Source organism: Plectropomus leopardus, chromosome 13 (assembly GCF_008729295.1).
Source record: "Plectropomus leopardus isolate mb chromosome 13, YSFRI_Pleo_2.0, whole genome shotgun sequence".
Taxonomy (NCBI): domain Eukaryota; kingdom Metazoa; phylum Chordata; class Actinopteri; order Perciformes; family Serranidae; genus Plectropomus; species Plectropomus leopardus.
In genome coordinates this window covers 16,614,698-16,630,396 of record NC_056475.1, presented here as the reverse complement: position 1 = coordinate 16,630,396, position 15,699 = coordinate 16,614,698, and the positions used below count along the sequence as shown (strand labels likewise).

The following is a 15,699-nucleotide window of genomic DNA, read 5'->3' as shown; positions in this document are numbered from 1 at the left end:
AAGTGACACAAAACAAAGAATAAGAAGAAGGATGTGACGGTGTAATTAATCCACACAACAATAACTGAACAACAGAAAAGAATTATATCTTTTCAGCACGCCAAGGATATACGTACAGATGTAACAATCTTCTCACAGATTTTGTGTGCTTGTTTTAGTTGTTTAATTTATGTCATTTTAGCTTCGTAGAGGAAGTATTCTAACTACAAAGTAGCATGCAACATTTAGAGACCAAAGACTTAAGTAGAATTACGTTTTAAATAAAGGTCCCTTGCACTTCACTTCAGAGAGGGAGGAAGCCCATAAAGCCACTGCGCTTTGGATTAGTGGTACGCTCATTTGTTTCTCTCAGTGGCACTTTCTCCTTCTGTGAAATGTATCTCATTACAGTGTGATTTTGACGTCAAGTTGAGTAACCTATAATACAATAAAACTATTGTAAAAACAGAATTATTGTGGTGTGTGTGATACGTTTCTGCCAATTCAAGCAGATTTTCTTTTTTTACTGGAGTCTTCCAATAGTTGTTTCCATTAATGGACTGGTACATTGCATTGGTCAACACTGCTGTCGGTCACTTGTCCCACAAAATGCAAGTGACATTTTGTAATTATGGTGCAATTTGTTATTAGTCATTAAACCTAAGATGTTATGGGGACACAAAATATGAAGCACATGACTGATACTAAAACAATTTGAAGAACCTGGTTTTAGCTTCTTACGAGATTTTTTGAATAAAGTGACTGTGATTTCTGCTGCTAAAACACACAAATCATGACTCATTATAAAATCCTGAAGATCTAAAATATAATAATAATAATAATAATAATAATAATAATAACTTTATTTATAATAGCAGCACCTTTAAAACAGAGTTTATAAAGTGCTTTGACATGCAGAAAGGGAGAGGCAATATGAGCCCAAAAAATAATGCAAAATAAAACCAGATAAAATTTAAAGTAGAAATAGATCTAAGGCAAAGCATATTAAGGAAGTCATATGATAATGAGAAATAGAGAAAGAAACAATTAAAAGAACAAACATAAAAATAACAACCCACACCAATAAGAGTAAATACAATGCAAAGAATATAAACACTAAACACTGAAATAATAGTAATACTAATTCAATTTATCAAAAAATCTTTACACATTAAAAAGTGCAGCACTAATACAACTATATTAAACTACTAATTCTTATCCGTCAATTGCTATGAATCATTTCTATAATCAAATTATTTTGCTATTATTGTTACTCAGAAATAAATGCAAACTTTTGTAAAGGAAATTTAACTCTTTTAGCATTTTATTACAAATCTTATTTCACAATAATGAGTTAATTCTTGACATATATATAATAAGTTACGGATTTATTGCTCATATTAATTCTGCATTCATTCATTTAAATGATTTATGAAAAAGAACATTGAAGAATACAACAGCAGGCAGTAAAGCGGCCTAACTGCCGTAAAACCTCAAAGAGGATGAAGACGACGCTTGACGGCGCTGACGTCATCGCGCACAACGTGTAGCGCTCGGTAGCAACATGGCTCTCAATGGAGGTATGTGAACTTCTGAGTTTACAAACAAACTAATCTGACATTTGTCCCATACACCTGTGCTGTAGCTAATGAACTGTTTTTTTCCCTGTATGTAGTCATTGATTCTCGTGTGTAATTTTATTTTTACAGGGATGTATCGTTCCCACCGTGCAGATAACCGTTAGCTGACGTTAGCCCGGTGTGTTTGTTAGCTAGCTTATCATCATTTCCTTGGCAGAGCAATGCGGTTAATCACTATTTAAAACAACACCACGACAAAAAAAGTGGTTCACGAATGTTTTATTAAGTGCAATAGTTACGCAAAGATCAATAAATAAAGTAGGAAAGGTAATTACAAAGACGAACCACAAATACACACACGTTTCAGCAATGCTAAGGATTGTTTATATGTTTTATCACAGCAAAAACTGGAATTTGTGATTATTCTAGTGCAGTAGAGTGTTTTTGTAGGTGGAATACAGTTGAATTAAACCAGCACTCTGTTATTAACCCCAGGTGACGAGGACTTTGAGTGGGAGCCTCCGACAGAGGCAGAGATGAAGGTGATCCAAGCTCGAAGGGAGAGACAAGACAAAATCAGCAAGCTGATGGGAGACTACCTGCTTAAAGGATACAAGATGCTGGGAGAGTCCTGTGATGTGTGCGGGGTGAGTGAAGTGGGTTTCTTTGCTGCGGTTGTGGTAGCACCTGAATATTATAGGAAAGGTGGAGTGGTGTAACCAGTGTGTTGAAATATTTGTTTTGCGTCTCCAGACAATTCTTCTCCAGGACAAACAACACAAAAACTACTGTGTCTCATGTCAGGAGCTGGACTCTGATGTTGACAAGGACAACCCCGGTATGCACACGCTTACATTCAAAGGTCCCGTGTGTAGGATTTAGGGAGCTGTTTTGGCAAAAACGGACTGTAATATAAATATATATAAAAGTATGGTTTCTTTAGCGCATAATAAGCTGAAAACAAGAATCACCATGTTTTTGTTACCTTAGAATAAACGGTTTATATCTACTGAATGACGAGAAGATTCGAATAGTCAGTCAGATACCCTTTAGTTGACTGAGATTCTTTAAATTGAGCAGTCTTTTTTTTTTTTTTTTGCTCATCAGTGTGCTCTACAGTGTACATCTTGGGACGTTTTGGTCCCCAGATTTTGCTGTTGAGTGAGTGCTCTTGATTCTCACACCACTCTTTGGTACAAGCAGTTGTCAATATGCAGACAGCAACACAGAGGGAGAGTCTGCAGCCTGAGGTGAAGAAGTGGTAAAGTTCATTTGATACAGTCTCTGGATTTTGTTTGATTACAAAAAAAACCCAAATAAAATCCATTTCCATACTGGCTGTAAGGCAACAAAATGGGGAAAAATGCCAAAGGGGATGAATACTTTTTCAAGGCGCTGTAGCTCTATTCTTTTTGCCTTAAGCCTTTTGTAAATTATTTTATGTGCTTGTTCCTATGTCTCTTTTTCCTCCACTCCATCCAGCTCTGAATGCGCAGGCAGCGTTGTCGCAAGTGAGGGAGAGACAGCTTGCAGCCCAGTCCCCTGCACCGTCCCAGGCCCCTGAACTCAATGCAGGCCCCAGCGGCAGTCAGACAAATGTGTCAGTTCCTCAGCCCAGACCGGAGCACTGTGAGGGGGCAGCTGCAGGGGGAAGAGCTCTCCTGCCTCCGCCAGCTGTCCCTTCTCCTTCAACTACTACTCCCACCCCAGTCTTGGTACCTACTCGCCCCACAATTAGTCCACAGAGCGCTGCCCTCCAACCTGTGCTGCTTGAAGCCGAGGAAGCTGTTCTAACCAAACTTCGCTGGGCCACTAACCAGCTACAGAGCTCAGCCTCCCTTGAATCAAGTATCCAGCTCTGCAGCCTCATCACCAGCTGTGCCAACTCACTGCGCAGCCTCAAGGACCTCAGCCAGTGACCAACACGGAAAAGTTTGAAACCCTGGAATTCCAGGAACGCTGTTTATACTTGCCTCTGTCCTGGAATACTGACTCTGGTCTTTGACTGAATCTTTGCATAGAGCTGAATTCACAAATGGTCAGGAAATGTACTTGAAATAGGATTAAAATGTCAAGTTAACATGTTGCTCTTGGAGTAACACATTGATATTGCTGGCAGAAATATGTTACATGCTTTCATAAGATGTTTAAGTACAAATGTTTGAACATTTGATAGTTTTTGTCAATTTGGAAGCTATTATATAATGATCAGAACTGAACATTTCTAAATGCACATCCATCACAGGTGTTAATTTAAAACATCTGCAAATTAAAAAATATTAAAATATGACTTAATCAAATATTGATAATGTTTTTCCATATTTGATTGGCTTTAATTAATTTAAAATGGATAAAAAATTAAGATCTGGACAAATGACACCATCCTTTTTTTTCCCCGATTGGTTGTTCCATAAAAAAGTGTTGGTTTGCAAATTGAAAAAAAAAAAAGCTAAATTTCCAGTGCACAAATGCCTATATAATTGTGTCTGCACAAGCAAGATTGTCTGTGCTGACATACAATGTAATACTAATCTGTAAGTCATCAATTAAAATGTAGTCTCATAGTAAACGCCAAATTGTAAATGGCCAGTCCTCAAATTAGAGGTGCACTTCTGTATTTACAGTTCAGTCTGACATTCAGATGAATTTATCTTGTCTTTGACTCTGTGATGATGCAAAGATTGCGATTGTGTGTCAGCAGTCCTGAGGTTTTATTGTAAATATATTTGATACATGATGGTGATGATGATGGTAATATGATTCAGCGTGGGCGGCATTCAGGAGTCGAACTCATAATTCTTTATTCATTAAAACCATCAAGAGCAAATAAAGCTGTGCACTGTACATCAATAGACAGCACTTCATATTAGATAAAAGCCAGCTTCAGTGTTGTTCGAGGCAGTTAGAGTTTTATGATTATTCACCTGAATAAAGCTTTGCCTGTTCAGGAGTTCTGCAGTTTGTTTCTTTCCACAAGAGAGCGCCAAACTCAAGACACAGTTCTTAAGAGATTTATTGGAAAATGCTTTAACCCTCTGAACCCTGAGCAAATTGCAAGAAGAGAGGAGTTTTTTTTTAAAAAAAAGATAAAAATAAAAAATAAATACTTCAGAATAATTTTCTGGACATTTTCCCTGTCTTTTTTCATCATTATCTTATAATTATTTCCCTGTCTGATTTTGAAAACTAATTTTTAGGTCCTTTTTTGGTCACCTTTTCCTAATTTCTTGCAACTTTTGGAACATCTCTTGCCAAGTTGCTCATTTCTGTCTTAGCTATAAAAGCTGTCAAAGAAAACAAAAATCAATCTGAAAACGGATGCCCCAGGTTTAAAAAAAAGTTAACCCTCTTAAACCTGGATAGACATCAGTTCTCTTGTGCTGCATCCAAATGCCTTCCACAACGGTTTTAAAGTCTACAACCTGACTATATTCTTTCAAAAATGCAGTACAAAAACATAATGAGAAACCTAGCAAGAAATGTCCTGCAAACTGCACTAACTTTAAGATCAATTCCTTGTCACCTTTTACTATTTTTTGCTGAAAAATGTCCAGAGAACTACATTTATAATGCTTATATTTTGAAATTTAAATTTATGTTACAGAAAAAAAATTTTAATGTTTGTTTTTTTTAACTTATTTTTTTGTATATTTTCACCTAGTAATTTTCTTGTAACTTTATACTCAATTATTCCTAATTTATGGGCTATTTCTGGCTAAGTTTCTTGTCACCCTCCAATGTTTTTGGAAGAAATTAAGCCAATTTGCTCAGGTTTCAAGGGATTAATGAAACAGCATGCAAATTTAAATCTGTTTAAAATATTCATACTGAATCACAGTTACATCTGCAGCATACTTATGCATATTTGTTCAAACACAAGTTGCCACAGTCGCACTAGGAATTAAATCAGGCTAAAAGGCTGCAGACGTGTTTACTTATTTATCGTTTTTTTTTTTTTTTAAATTATTTTGCCAGTCTAGCCAATCGTGGCTTTGAGAAGCATGTCAGTGTGAGACAGCCTGCGTGATTTGTCTGTCACAACAGTCTCTGGCGGGGCGGGGCGCGGTCACAGCCGGGCGGAGCCGGAGGCTGTCTATCGGTGAACTCACCCACACAAAGGAGAGGAAACAAAACAAAGCCAGGAAGACTGGCATTAACTGGGAATTCACATGAACTCACACTTAGAAAAAAAAGGATGCACTGAGTCTCTGTTGCCTCTTAAAAGCCTGTTTCAAAGACTCGGGGCACTGCTGCTGCGGGGAGGCAGCAAAACAGCACCTCTGGGTGATGGTGAGGCAGCATTTCAACGTGGTCTTTCCTCGTTGTTGCGTCTCCTGCTGAGTCAGCTGTGCAGCGTCGCGATGAACGGGAGTCGGTGCAGCGCGGCGGACAGTCCGGTGGGCGGTGTCTCCTCGGTGGACGGACTACCGCCGCTTCCCAGAGGCCTGAGCGGCATCCTGAACTCCAGCGGCGGCTCGTGGCGGGACATCGAGAAGGTGCACAGCAAGAGAGCGCGCATCCAGGCCGACATCAGCCGGGGCGGCGGGGACGCGCCGCGCAGTCACGGCAAACCTGCAGGGCTGGACGCTGCTCTGGCTCTGCTGCGGAAAGAGATGGTGAGGTGGTCTGCGAACATCCTGCCTTTGTCTACTGTATATCTGAAAACTCAATGTGCAGGAAAAGCTGTGAAAGCTGATTGCCATTTTTCTGCTTGACAAAATAATCTTAAGGTCCATAAAAGACATAAACGTTTTGGTCAATGGATTGCTCAGCTGTCAAACTACTTTTTAGGTGAAAAGTGAACTTTCACACTGAATTGCCTCAGTTTTTCTCTCGCTTGAATGCACAATGAAACTGGGACCCACTTGATAGCACAGCAAAAGTCCCGTCTCACAAAAGTATTGACACTTTTTCAGTGGTTTCCCACATTTTTCACATCTTTTTTTTATCAAATAGCTCGCACTGATCTCATCGAAAGACCCAGAGCTCTGTTGGATTAGCTGTCAAACAAAGGGAAAACATCTAATAACAGTTCATAGAGATTACCTGAATAATTATGAAGCACCTGTGTAAAACTCCTTTGCACAATTCTTCAATCAGTCCTTATAATTTATGAAAGAAGCGCCTCTGAGTTGCTATTTGCAAGCGTAGATCAAAAAGGAAAAAAAGCAAGTGAGCAGAGGATACGATCATTCTTCAACATTTCTGATTATTTTGAATTGAAAATTCAGTATACAAGACCAAGTCAAAACCTATATGGCTGATGCAGTCAACTGAAAAAAAAAATTACGTGAAAAAAATTTAATTGAGGACAAAATTGAAGTAGAGTATTTCTGAATTTGGGTGACTTTTTTAGTTCTTTTGTGCATAACAAATTCAGTACAAAGGCCGGACCATTATGAGATATCTGAATATGGTTAGTCTACATGCTTACTGTAGGTCTTACATAGTCTATATGTTAACTGTAGATGATGGTCATAAATGGGAATAAAATGAACAAAGAAAACTTTCTTAGATTTCTTTTTACAGTATTTCAACAGGATATCACAAAATTGTAATCAGTTAGGGTCTGTGTGTGAACTGTTATGAAAACGTAGCCTCTAAATGGATAAATGTGTTTAAAGCAAATGAAAAAAGCTGTACTGTATAATCTTTGGTAACCATGAACAGATGTTTTGTATTTTTGTGCATCAGGTGGGTCTGCGTCAGCTCGACATGTCTCTGCTGTGCCAGCTGTGGTCTCTCCACGAGGCCATCCAGGAGTACAAGGGCTCCTCGCTGCTGTCCGAGGCCTCGCTCAGTGCTGATAATGGATCCTCTGAGGAGGACGAGGAGGATGAAGATGAAGAGGAGACAGCAGTTCTGTCACAGCTTCCATCATCTTCATCCTTGTCTCTGCCTCCACCCAGCTGCAACTCCAGGGACCAGTGGATCAAAGACTCCTTTCATATTCCCTGATGAAGATACTGCACACACACACACACACCATGCAGTATACACAGTAAACACATCTTAACTTAACACTAAGTTTATATCATTCACTGTACCTTTAAGCCTTAATTACACTAGTTTTTATGTCATTGATCTCTTGTCCAGATTTTTTTTCTGTCCACGAGCCAATCAAATGAGAGCAAATCAATATCTCTGCAATACAGGGTGCTCTAATTATGCTCTACCTGGATGCTTTATTTTCTGTCAGTTGTGTATCTCAGCAGAAATAAGGCCAAAAAAGAGAGAAATTTGCCATATTGCTTAATCTTCATACTAGTACATGCTGCTTGCTTGTCATTGACTATGAGCTGTGTGCAGATTTTTTGATACACCTGATGTTGATGTGTCCGGTTTCCGGATTATTCCAGACTTTATAGACTCTCTGTTCCGTAAATCCAGCAGCATAATCTTACATTGCACAGATTTTTCCACAATTTAGTGTCTTAAATGAAGAACAGAAGTGCTGTCAATCAGTAAACTGCATTTTATAAACATTTGTCACAATATACACATTTTTTTCTGACCCGGATCTGAGGAGGAATTATTTTCAAAACCAGGCATTTATAAATATCCTCAATATTTCCTGTCGAATCACAAGCTACAATACATGTATGCACAGTTGCCTCTGTGTCTTGGCTGCCTTTAAATTTTGTTAAAGCCTGTTACATTTTTGTAACCGCCGTGTTTTAAGTTCTATGTGCTACTGCTTTCTCAGCCAGGTTAACAGCGAGGCAACTCTCCTGGTTGAATACAGTCGACCAGTCTAGAAACTCTTTCTAATAAATGCAGACTATAGGAAGTAATCCCTTTCTGTGAAGCCAACAAACTAAAATTTGATTTTGATGGGATTCCATTTAGATCATATTTTTTCAGTATCATCTGTATGTCACAGTGGATTTTCCAACTTCAAAATATTTTTTTAGCCCAAACATTAGAAGTTGTGATGTCATTTGAGGTATAATCATTGAAGGGAGATACATTCCCTCCTGGTGGTTGCAGCACGGACTACAGTAAAAGACTACAAGACCCACCGTAAGCAAGCAGGGCAGTCAGGACACTGATTGCTGCCCAACTGAAACAAATCGGCCCCAGTGAGGGAGCTGAGGGAGATCAGTGCATGTGGAGGAGAGACAGTGATTAAGACAAGCAGAGAAGATCACTTTTTAAAGTTAAGTTACACAGAAGATAGTGAACTATAATTTTGATTTACATAACTGCTTTTGTTTTAAACTCCTGTCTGCAAGAAATAAGTTGACCTTTTACAGAAGACTGAATACACTGAGTTTAAGTTGGAAAACATTTGACTGTCTTCATTTCTTGCACCCACACCTTAAAAGATCCAAGAGAAAAGCTTCCAGCCTCTCACGGCATCAAAAACGATACAAAGCATATGAAGTCAGTGTGTTAAGAGGTAGAGTGGTTGAAATGGTTACACTGTCTTGGATTAAGTCATTTATCAAAACTGTATTAAAGTTTTCTAGATTACAAGAACTCTTTTTGTATCTTCATTTTAGCTCTTTGAAACCTGAGCAAAGTGGTTTGTTTGCTTAAAAAACATGGGAAGAAGGCAATGAACAGCTTAAGAAGAAAAGGCCACAGAAATGAACACGAAATGAGTAAAAAGTATGAGAAAATTACCTGAAAAATAGCAACAACAACAAAACAACACCCTACCATAACAAAGCAAACAAAAGAAAGGAGATTTTACAAAATATTTGCTTTTGGGGTTTTTTTCTAAGGGAATGACCAACAGGAAAAAAATTGCTTAAAATTTTAAGTAATTATGTTGGAAAAAGTTAATATAATTATGATAATTATAAATATTGTTCTCCAAAAATTGTTCTAAGCTTAGATGATTTTTTATTTTTTAAGTTTTCTAAATCTAATTATTTATTGCAATTTGCAGAATTTACCTTGCCATGTTCATCATTGGGGTGTTTCTCATATTTTTGAAAGAAATGAAACCAACTTGCTCAGGGCTCACAGGTGTCAATACTTGTAAAATGCATCTGAATGCAGCACAAGAGAAGTGATTCCAATCCAGGTTTCAAAGTGTTAACAGGAAACTACAGTCTACGTCACAGTCATGTAACATACTGTATTTGAGTTTTAATTCAAAAGGTAATCGGGAGGATGATGTTGCAAAATATGACCAACAGGGGACACACTTTCTCCAGTCAAAGGGAAGAGAGGTCCTTCACTCCTGCAGGCCTGCTTCCTCTGAGGTCATGCAGCAGAAAGCAGCAGGGTGGGGAAAAGCATTTGCTGTGGGGAGAGCAGGAATGAAGGGGAGTGACGTTTGAGTAGACAGTCTCATGCTGTTCTCTATTTATAATCAACATATGTTGTGGTTATTGTTAGAATCTATCAGCCCGTCTGTCTCTCTAACAGTCTGGGTGACTGACTAACTGTGTGCGTCTGTCTCTTTATCACAACACATGTCCTCTCACCTGTCTCTCTTCAGTTTTGTCCCTTTCTTTCTTTACCTCTCTTTTTGTTGTCCATCTATTGGCCATTGCTGTTATTGTCACATCTCATAGTTCAGACTGGAGTTCAGTGCGGTGGATGTGAGCAGGGAGAGCTGGGAAGGACAGTAAGGTTAACTTAATATGTTAACACTTTAAAGGAATAGTTGTGATTTTTTGAAGTGGGGTTGTATGAGGTATTTATCCATAGTTAGTGTATTAACTACAGTAGATGACGGTCAGCGTGCCCCAAATTTGGAGAAACGGCAGTTGTACCACCATGGAAGCCAAGCAATGTACTGCTGTGGACTATGGATGTGTAAAGACACCAGCATTGCAGGTGGGACCCTGTTCATAACTATGAGAGTTGCTCAATGGCACATGAAGCCAAAATGGTTCAAGTGCTGTGTATAAAATGACTCGTATGATCCAAGAATGATCAGCATTGTCTCTGCATTTTGAGAACCATAGAGCACATGCACTAGATGCTTCCACCAGCTGCTTTTGGTTTAGCACTCTGTTAACTTGAATGGGGTTAAAGTGATTCAATTAGGTGGCTCCTCTACACGTTCCATGTGTTATCCGATGCAGTGAATTAAATCTCAATAATCCCAATCCCAAACCCTAAATATGTAGTTGTACATTTTGTTAACAAGGAGTTAGTTGTGATGAGGAAGCTATACAGGCAGAAGGTACTGAGAGCAATAATGCACATCTGATTACTGGACCCACGGTGTAATATTAAACCAACACTGAGTCATGAGAGAGTTGTTCCCCCCGCTGCTGCCCCGCACTCCTCCACCCCAGCTGCCTCTGTCCATCCATCCATCCCTGTTCCCCCAACTAAAAATACACTCCTGCTCTCACTGAGGAAAATCCCTGTGCCTTGACCTAGCTTGAAAACACACACACACACACACAAACACACACACACACTGACTGGCTCTTTCCCTGGAAACTATTCCTCTGTAGTTAACTGGATGAAACACACTTTTCTGGAAGCTGCTGTGTGACGCAAGTGATACTCAGGAAGTGACTTGAGTTATAACTATGAGCTCAGTTTAACAAAAAACAACATGTTTTATGTATTTCATGCTAAAGTACTGAGACTTACATGCAGTGGTGGATGAAGTAAGCAGATCCTTTTAGAAATTACTCTGTTACAAGCCCTGCGTTGAAAATGTTACTTAAGTAAAATTAGGTAAGTATGTTCAGGAAAATATACTTAAAGTGTCGAAAAAGTACCCAATGCAGAAACATCTTTTACAAAAACAAGCAAAACAATAACAACAATAAACCCTAATAATAATAATAATAATAATAATAATAATAATAATAATAATAATAACAATAAACCCTTAAAGTAATTAAAATGTGAAAAACAACCCCACAAACAAAATTATTCCTCTAAATTGTTTTTTTTTATAAGAAACATACATAACAAAATCATTTTTTAAAATCTCAAAATTATTTAAAACAAACAAAAAAAAAAAACCTTTCAATGTCTATCAAAGTAGTTGGCAATTAATTTCCTGTCAACCAACTGATTGTTGCAGCTGTGCTTGATTAAACTGTTTGGTCATTTAAATAATAACAAACATATTTTACAAACTCTTATGTTTTAATGAAAAAATCTTAATTTTAATACAGTAACCAACGCGTTCAGATAGTGTAGTGAAGTAAAAAGTATAATACTTCCTCCTGAAATATAATTTTGTCAAAGTATAAAGCGGCATGAAAAGGAAATACTCGAGTAAAGTACAAGTACTTAAAAATGTGTACTTCAGTGCAGAACTTGCTTGCATGAAAGCTCGAAGCCTGCAGGAGCTGATGAAGTGAAATAGTCAGATAAGCTGCAGTGACACAGATAGTCAGGATCAAAGTCTGCAGGTATGATTGTCTGTCGCTTCAGTGCCTTCACACATAATCAGTCAGATAAAAAGACTTTGCATACTGCTGCATCACCTGCAGTCTCTCTTTGCATATCCTGTCTCTCTCTCTCGCTCTCTGTCCGTCTCTCTGTAAAGGAAGGAGGACTCGAGACAAGCAGACCTTCTGTGTATTACAAGGTTTGTCTTCACGTGGACCACTGCCAGGAAGAGAGAGACAAGTTGTCAATGAGAGCTGCTGCAGTTGTGTGGTTGAAACTTTAGCCTCAGTTCATGTCAGGCGGTTACAGGCTGTTTGAATGACAGCTAGCGGGGCGGACTCGGTTCCTCTTTGCTTCTGGTTGAACTCCCAGCTCTGTCTGACCGGTACATGGCGACATTTCTGAGCGTGATTCAACGTATTGCCAATGAGCGCAAGTCGCAGCTCGTGCGAAGTTGATCATCATCAGAAACAGCCGCAGCAGCAGCAACAACAGCACGAGAGGAGGACGGAGACCTTTTAAGGAGCTGAGACGGAAGACAAAGTTGGATTATTGTTGCGCAGAAGACTGCGTGTGTGTTTTTCCTGTTTAAGTTTTATTTTTACGACCAGAGGTAGTTATGACTTCGGTATGGAAAAGACTGCAGCGCGTCGGTAAAAAGGCTTCAAAGTTTCAGTTTGTCGCCTCTTACCAGGAACTCGTGTTGGAGTGTACAAAGAAATGGTGAGTTTGGAGACAAAATGACCTGTAAAGTGTCCTGTCATGTCCCACGCGGACGCGTTTCACTGTTTGACGTGTAAATAACCCACCACACTAACCTGTTTACTGTGTTGTTAGCTACAATAAGACTTCATTGTGACCATACTCATGTTGATGGGATTTCCGCTACACTGAGATGGATGAGGGCGTCCCTCATGTGTCCATGTGATGAACTGCTCCTGACTGACAGTGGGTTCGATACCCGACCGGTCTTATCGACACCACTTGTGTGTACATTTTTACTGTAAATACGTATCAGTTCCAAATATCGGTTATCGGTCTCATTAAGTAATTGGTATCAATATCGGCCCTGAAAAACCGACATGGTTGACCTCTAGATGAGATAAATAGCCTAAGTCATTATTTTGAAATGCTTAGTCATTGTTTTTGAGATATTGAGTTATTATTCATTTGCAAAAGTTTCTCATTGTTTTGAGACTTAGTCACTATGCTGAGGTAAATAAGTCATTGTTTTGAGAGACCGAGTCATTATTTTGAGGTATTGAGTCATTAATTGCAGAAAGTTTCTTGTTATTTTGAGATACTACATCATAATACTGAGAAAGTTTGTCATTATATTTGAGATTCATTGTCATTATCTTGAGAGTTTGTCATTATTTTGACTTACTAAGTCACTATTTCAAAAAAGCTTCTCATAATAATAACTCCTAATTTTGAGAACTTTTCTTGTTATTTTGAGATTCTGAGTCATTATTTTGAGGATACTGAGTCATTCTGTATGATTTTCTCATTATCTTGATGCTTTTTGGGATAATTGAGTCATTATTTCCAGAAAGTCTTTTGTTACTAAGTATTTTCTTATTTCCAAAAATTAATTTCATTCATTCATTTACAGAAAGCCTCTCATCAGTTTTAGATAACACATAATTTTGAGGAAACTGTATGTTCTTAGTCTGAGACACTGAGTCATTATTTTGAGAAAAATAAGTCATTTTGGGATAAATAAATCATAATTTGAGAAAGTTTCTCATTATAATGATTTACAGGATCTTCTTTTTTTAGATTACACTGGCAGAAATTGGCTTCTATAGTATTTTTTAGTATCTTGCTATTGTGTTTTATTATCATTGTCAATCCATATTTAATTTGAAAATGTACACAATTGCAGGCCATCAGACCAACTGCCTGCGGTACATTTGGTGCCAGATTTAGTTTTCACATTCAATAGTTAATCATTTATCATTATAATTGAAAGCACACTCCCTTGTCTCTCTGTTATTTCATTTCAAAGATGCAGTTAAATCACTTTATAGCTCTCAAGCTCTGCAGGGCTTTCCCCTCTTGTGCAATTTCCTGTTGTACAAAACATTTGGGAGGTGGCCAGGTGATGCAGCGCAGAGCATTATTCTGCTCTGACATAACACTCCCACAACGCTGAACGGAAAAGATAAATCATATTAGTAAAATGTAGAGTTCCAGTGTCAAACTTGGAGTAATATCAGTGTTTATCTGCCATTATAGACACCTCCTTTGGCCTCTTCATCTTTAAAATCTTGAAAGTCTTTAAAAATAAATTACAGAATTCTTTGAGTTATCATGAAGATGTTTTATCTGTTAGACTTTTGCCCACATTTTCTTATCTTTCAAGATTACATTGAAGTTTGGAATAATTGTGTAAGCAGCTTCACAGCAGCATGATAAGAAACAGACTGAAGGCTCTTGTCAAAGTTTTAGAGTTTGATCGGCAGCAGTTGTCTGGACACAGAGAAGGGAAGGGACAGAGTGATAGAAAGAGAGACAACTCCCACAAATGATGAAATCAGAGTTTATAAACCTCAGTGTGCAGCTCAAACAGGGAGGCAAAAGTCAGGACTCACAGAGTGAAGGAGAAGAGACGACAGGAGGAAGTGAGGAAAGACTGATCCAAAGTCATATTACTTTAGGCATGTGTCGCTTTTGAAACAAAGTTCTCATGTGATTAAACTGTATTCAGGGTCAGAGGTTATTGACACTTAAAGATCACACACATCAAACAGAGGTGGGAAAGCTTGGCCACGGGGGGGGCGACGACATTTCTCATAGTCACATATGTGTGTGTGTGTGTGTGTGTGTGTGTGTGTGTGTTTGGAGTTTGTTTTAATTTTGTGCTATGATCTGAGACTCTTTGCTTCCTCAAAGATTGTCAGGTTTGCTACATGCTTGCTTTGACTTTCTGTGAGATGATTTGTAACTGTTACTCCACTGCTAACATTGCAACTATAATGGGGTATTCCTCATGTATTTATTGAATATTTAAAGCCATAATCAACATCTAAAAATATCCAGAGGGAACACCACCTAAAATTCCAATGTGGTATTTTTCATATTTCCAATTTCACATTGTGGACATTAACATTATGACATTTTGCAGACATTGAGTTTTGTTCTCCACACCTTACAATTAAATTTGACTTAATGTGACCTCTGACTTACCTTTCTATTTTGCTTCACACTTACGCACTGCCGCACCTCTGTAAAGTGTTGTATTTTCCTTAGTTTCATGCATTTTATACACTATTTTTAGCTTTATTTGTATTAATATTATCTCAGTGGGCTTTATTTTATTTTTTCTTACTTTTATTAGTATTATCAAATAGGTTTTATCCGTGTAAAGAATCATTCCATGTATTCTTATCTGACCTTATCTTATTTGCCACATGACACAACTTCAAACCAACAAAATATCAACTCTATCTGTCATCAGTATTCTGCGTCAAATTGACACTGACAACCTTAACTTACCGGAATATCAACATCTGGCAACATTAATGACCAGCTGGGAAAATTAATAATAATACGTTACTGTGGCAACTTTTTGCTAAAATGTTTGCCATGCAACTTAAAAGGGTAATAATAATATACCGGTGTTGTCTTGCCAAAATGTTTCCATTGCCCTAGAGAGGCCCAAAAAAAATCAGAAAACTATAAACGTATGATTACACGATATCCAGAACAAGATATTCTCCATCACAACCAGATAAAGGAAACAGTTACACAGAGAGGCTAAAATTACACTGGCATATTATGCATAACAACAGTCAGAAAATGATTAAGT

The 15,699-nt window shown here is 38.1% G+C and overlaps 3 protein-coding genes across 12 annotated transcripts in view; all 3 read left to right on the top strand.

Moving 5' to 3' along the window:
• Positions 1 to 1,523: 1,523 nt before the first annotated feature.
• Positions 1,524 to 4,510, top strand: znrd2 (zinc ribbon domain containing 2). Its single transcript, XM_042498897.1, has 4 exons — positions 1,524 to 1,559; positions 2,055 to 2,206; positions 2,313 to 2,397; positions 3,042 to 4,510. Exons 1-4 carry the CDS (start codon positions 1,544 to 1,546, stop codon positions 3,476 to 3,478), a joined length of 690 nt encoding a protein of 229 aa, XP_042354831.1. The 5' UTR covers positions 1,524 to 1,543; the 3' UTR covers positions 3,479 to 4,510.
• Positions 4,511 to 5,669: 1,159 nt separating this feature from the next.
• On the top strand, positions 5,670 to 9,038 carry fam89b (family with sequence similarity 89 member B). Its single transcript, XM_042499337.1, has 2 exons — positions 5,670 to 6,175; positions 7,254 to 9,038. Exons 1-2 carry the CDS (start codon positions 5,729 to 5,731, stop codon positions 7,515 to 7,517), a joined length of 711 nt encoding a protein of 236 aa, XP_042355271.1. The 5' UTR covers positions 5,670 to 5,728; the 3' UTR covers positions 7,518 to 9,038.
• A 3,042-nt stretch (positions 9,039 to 12,080) lies between these two features.
• Positions 12,081 to 15,699, top strand: part of ehbp1l1b (EH domain binding protein 1-like 1b) — a 34,044-nt gene continuing 30,425 nt past the window's right edge. For 3 of the 10 annotated variants that reach the window (XM_042499930.1, XM_042499928.1, XM_042499927.1), the window contains exon 1: positions 12,085 to 12,608. In XM_042499930.1, coding sequence (XP_042355864.1) covers positions 12,505 to 12,608 — 104 coding nt within the window. In that variant the 5' untranslated portion in view covers positions 12,085 to 12,504. Of the gene's footprint in view, positions 12,609 to 15,699 lie in introns of all 10 variants that reach the window. The other 7 variants (XM_042499933.1, XM_042499932.1, XM_042499929.1 and 4 more) reach the window with 5 other exon arrangements.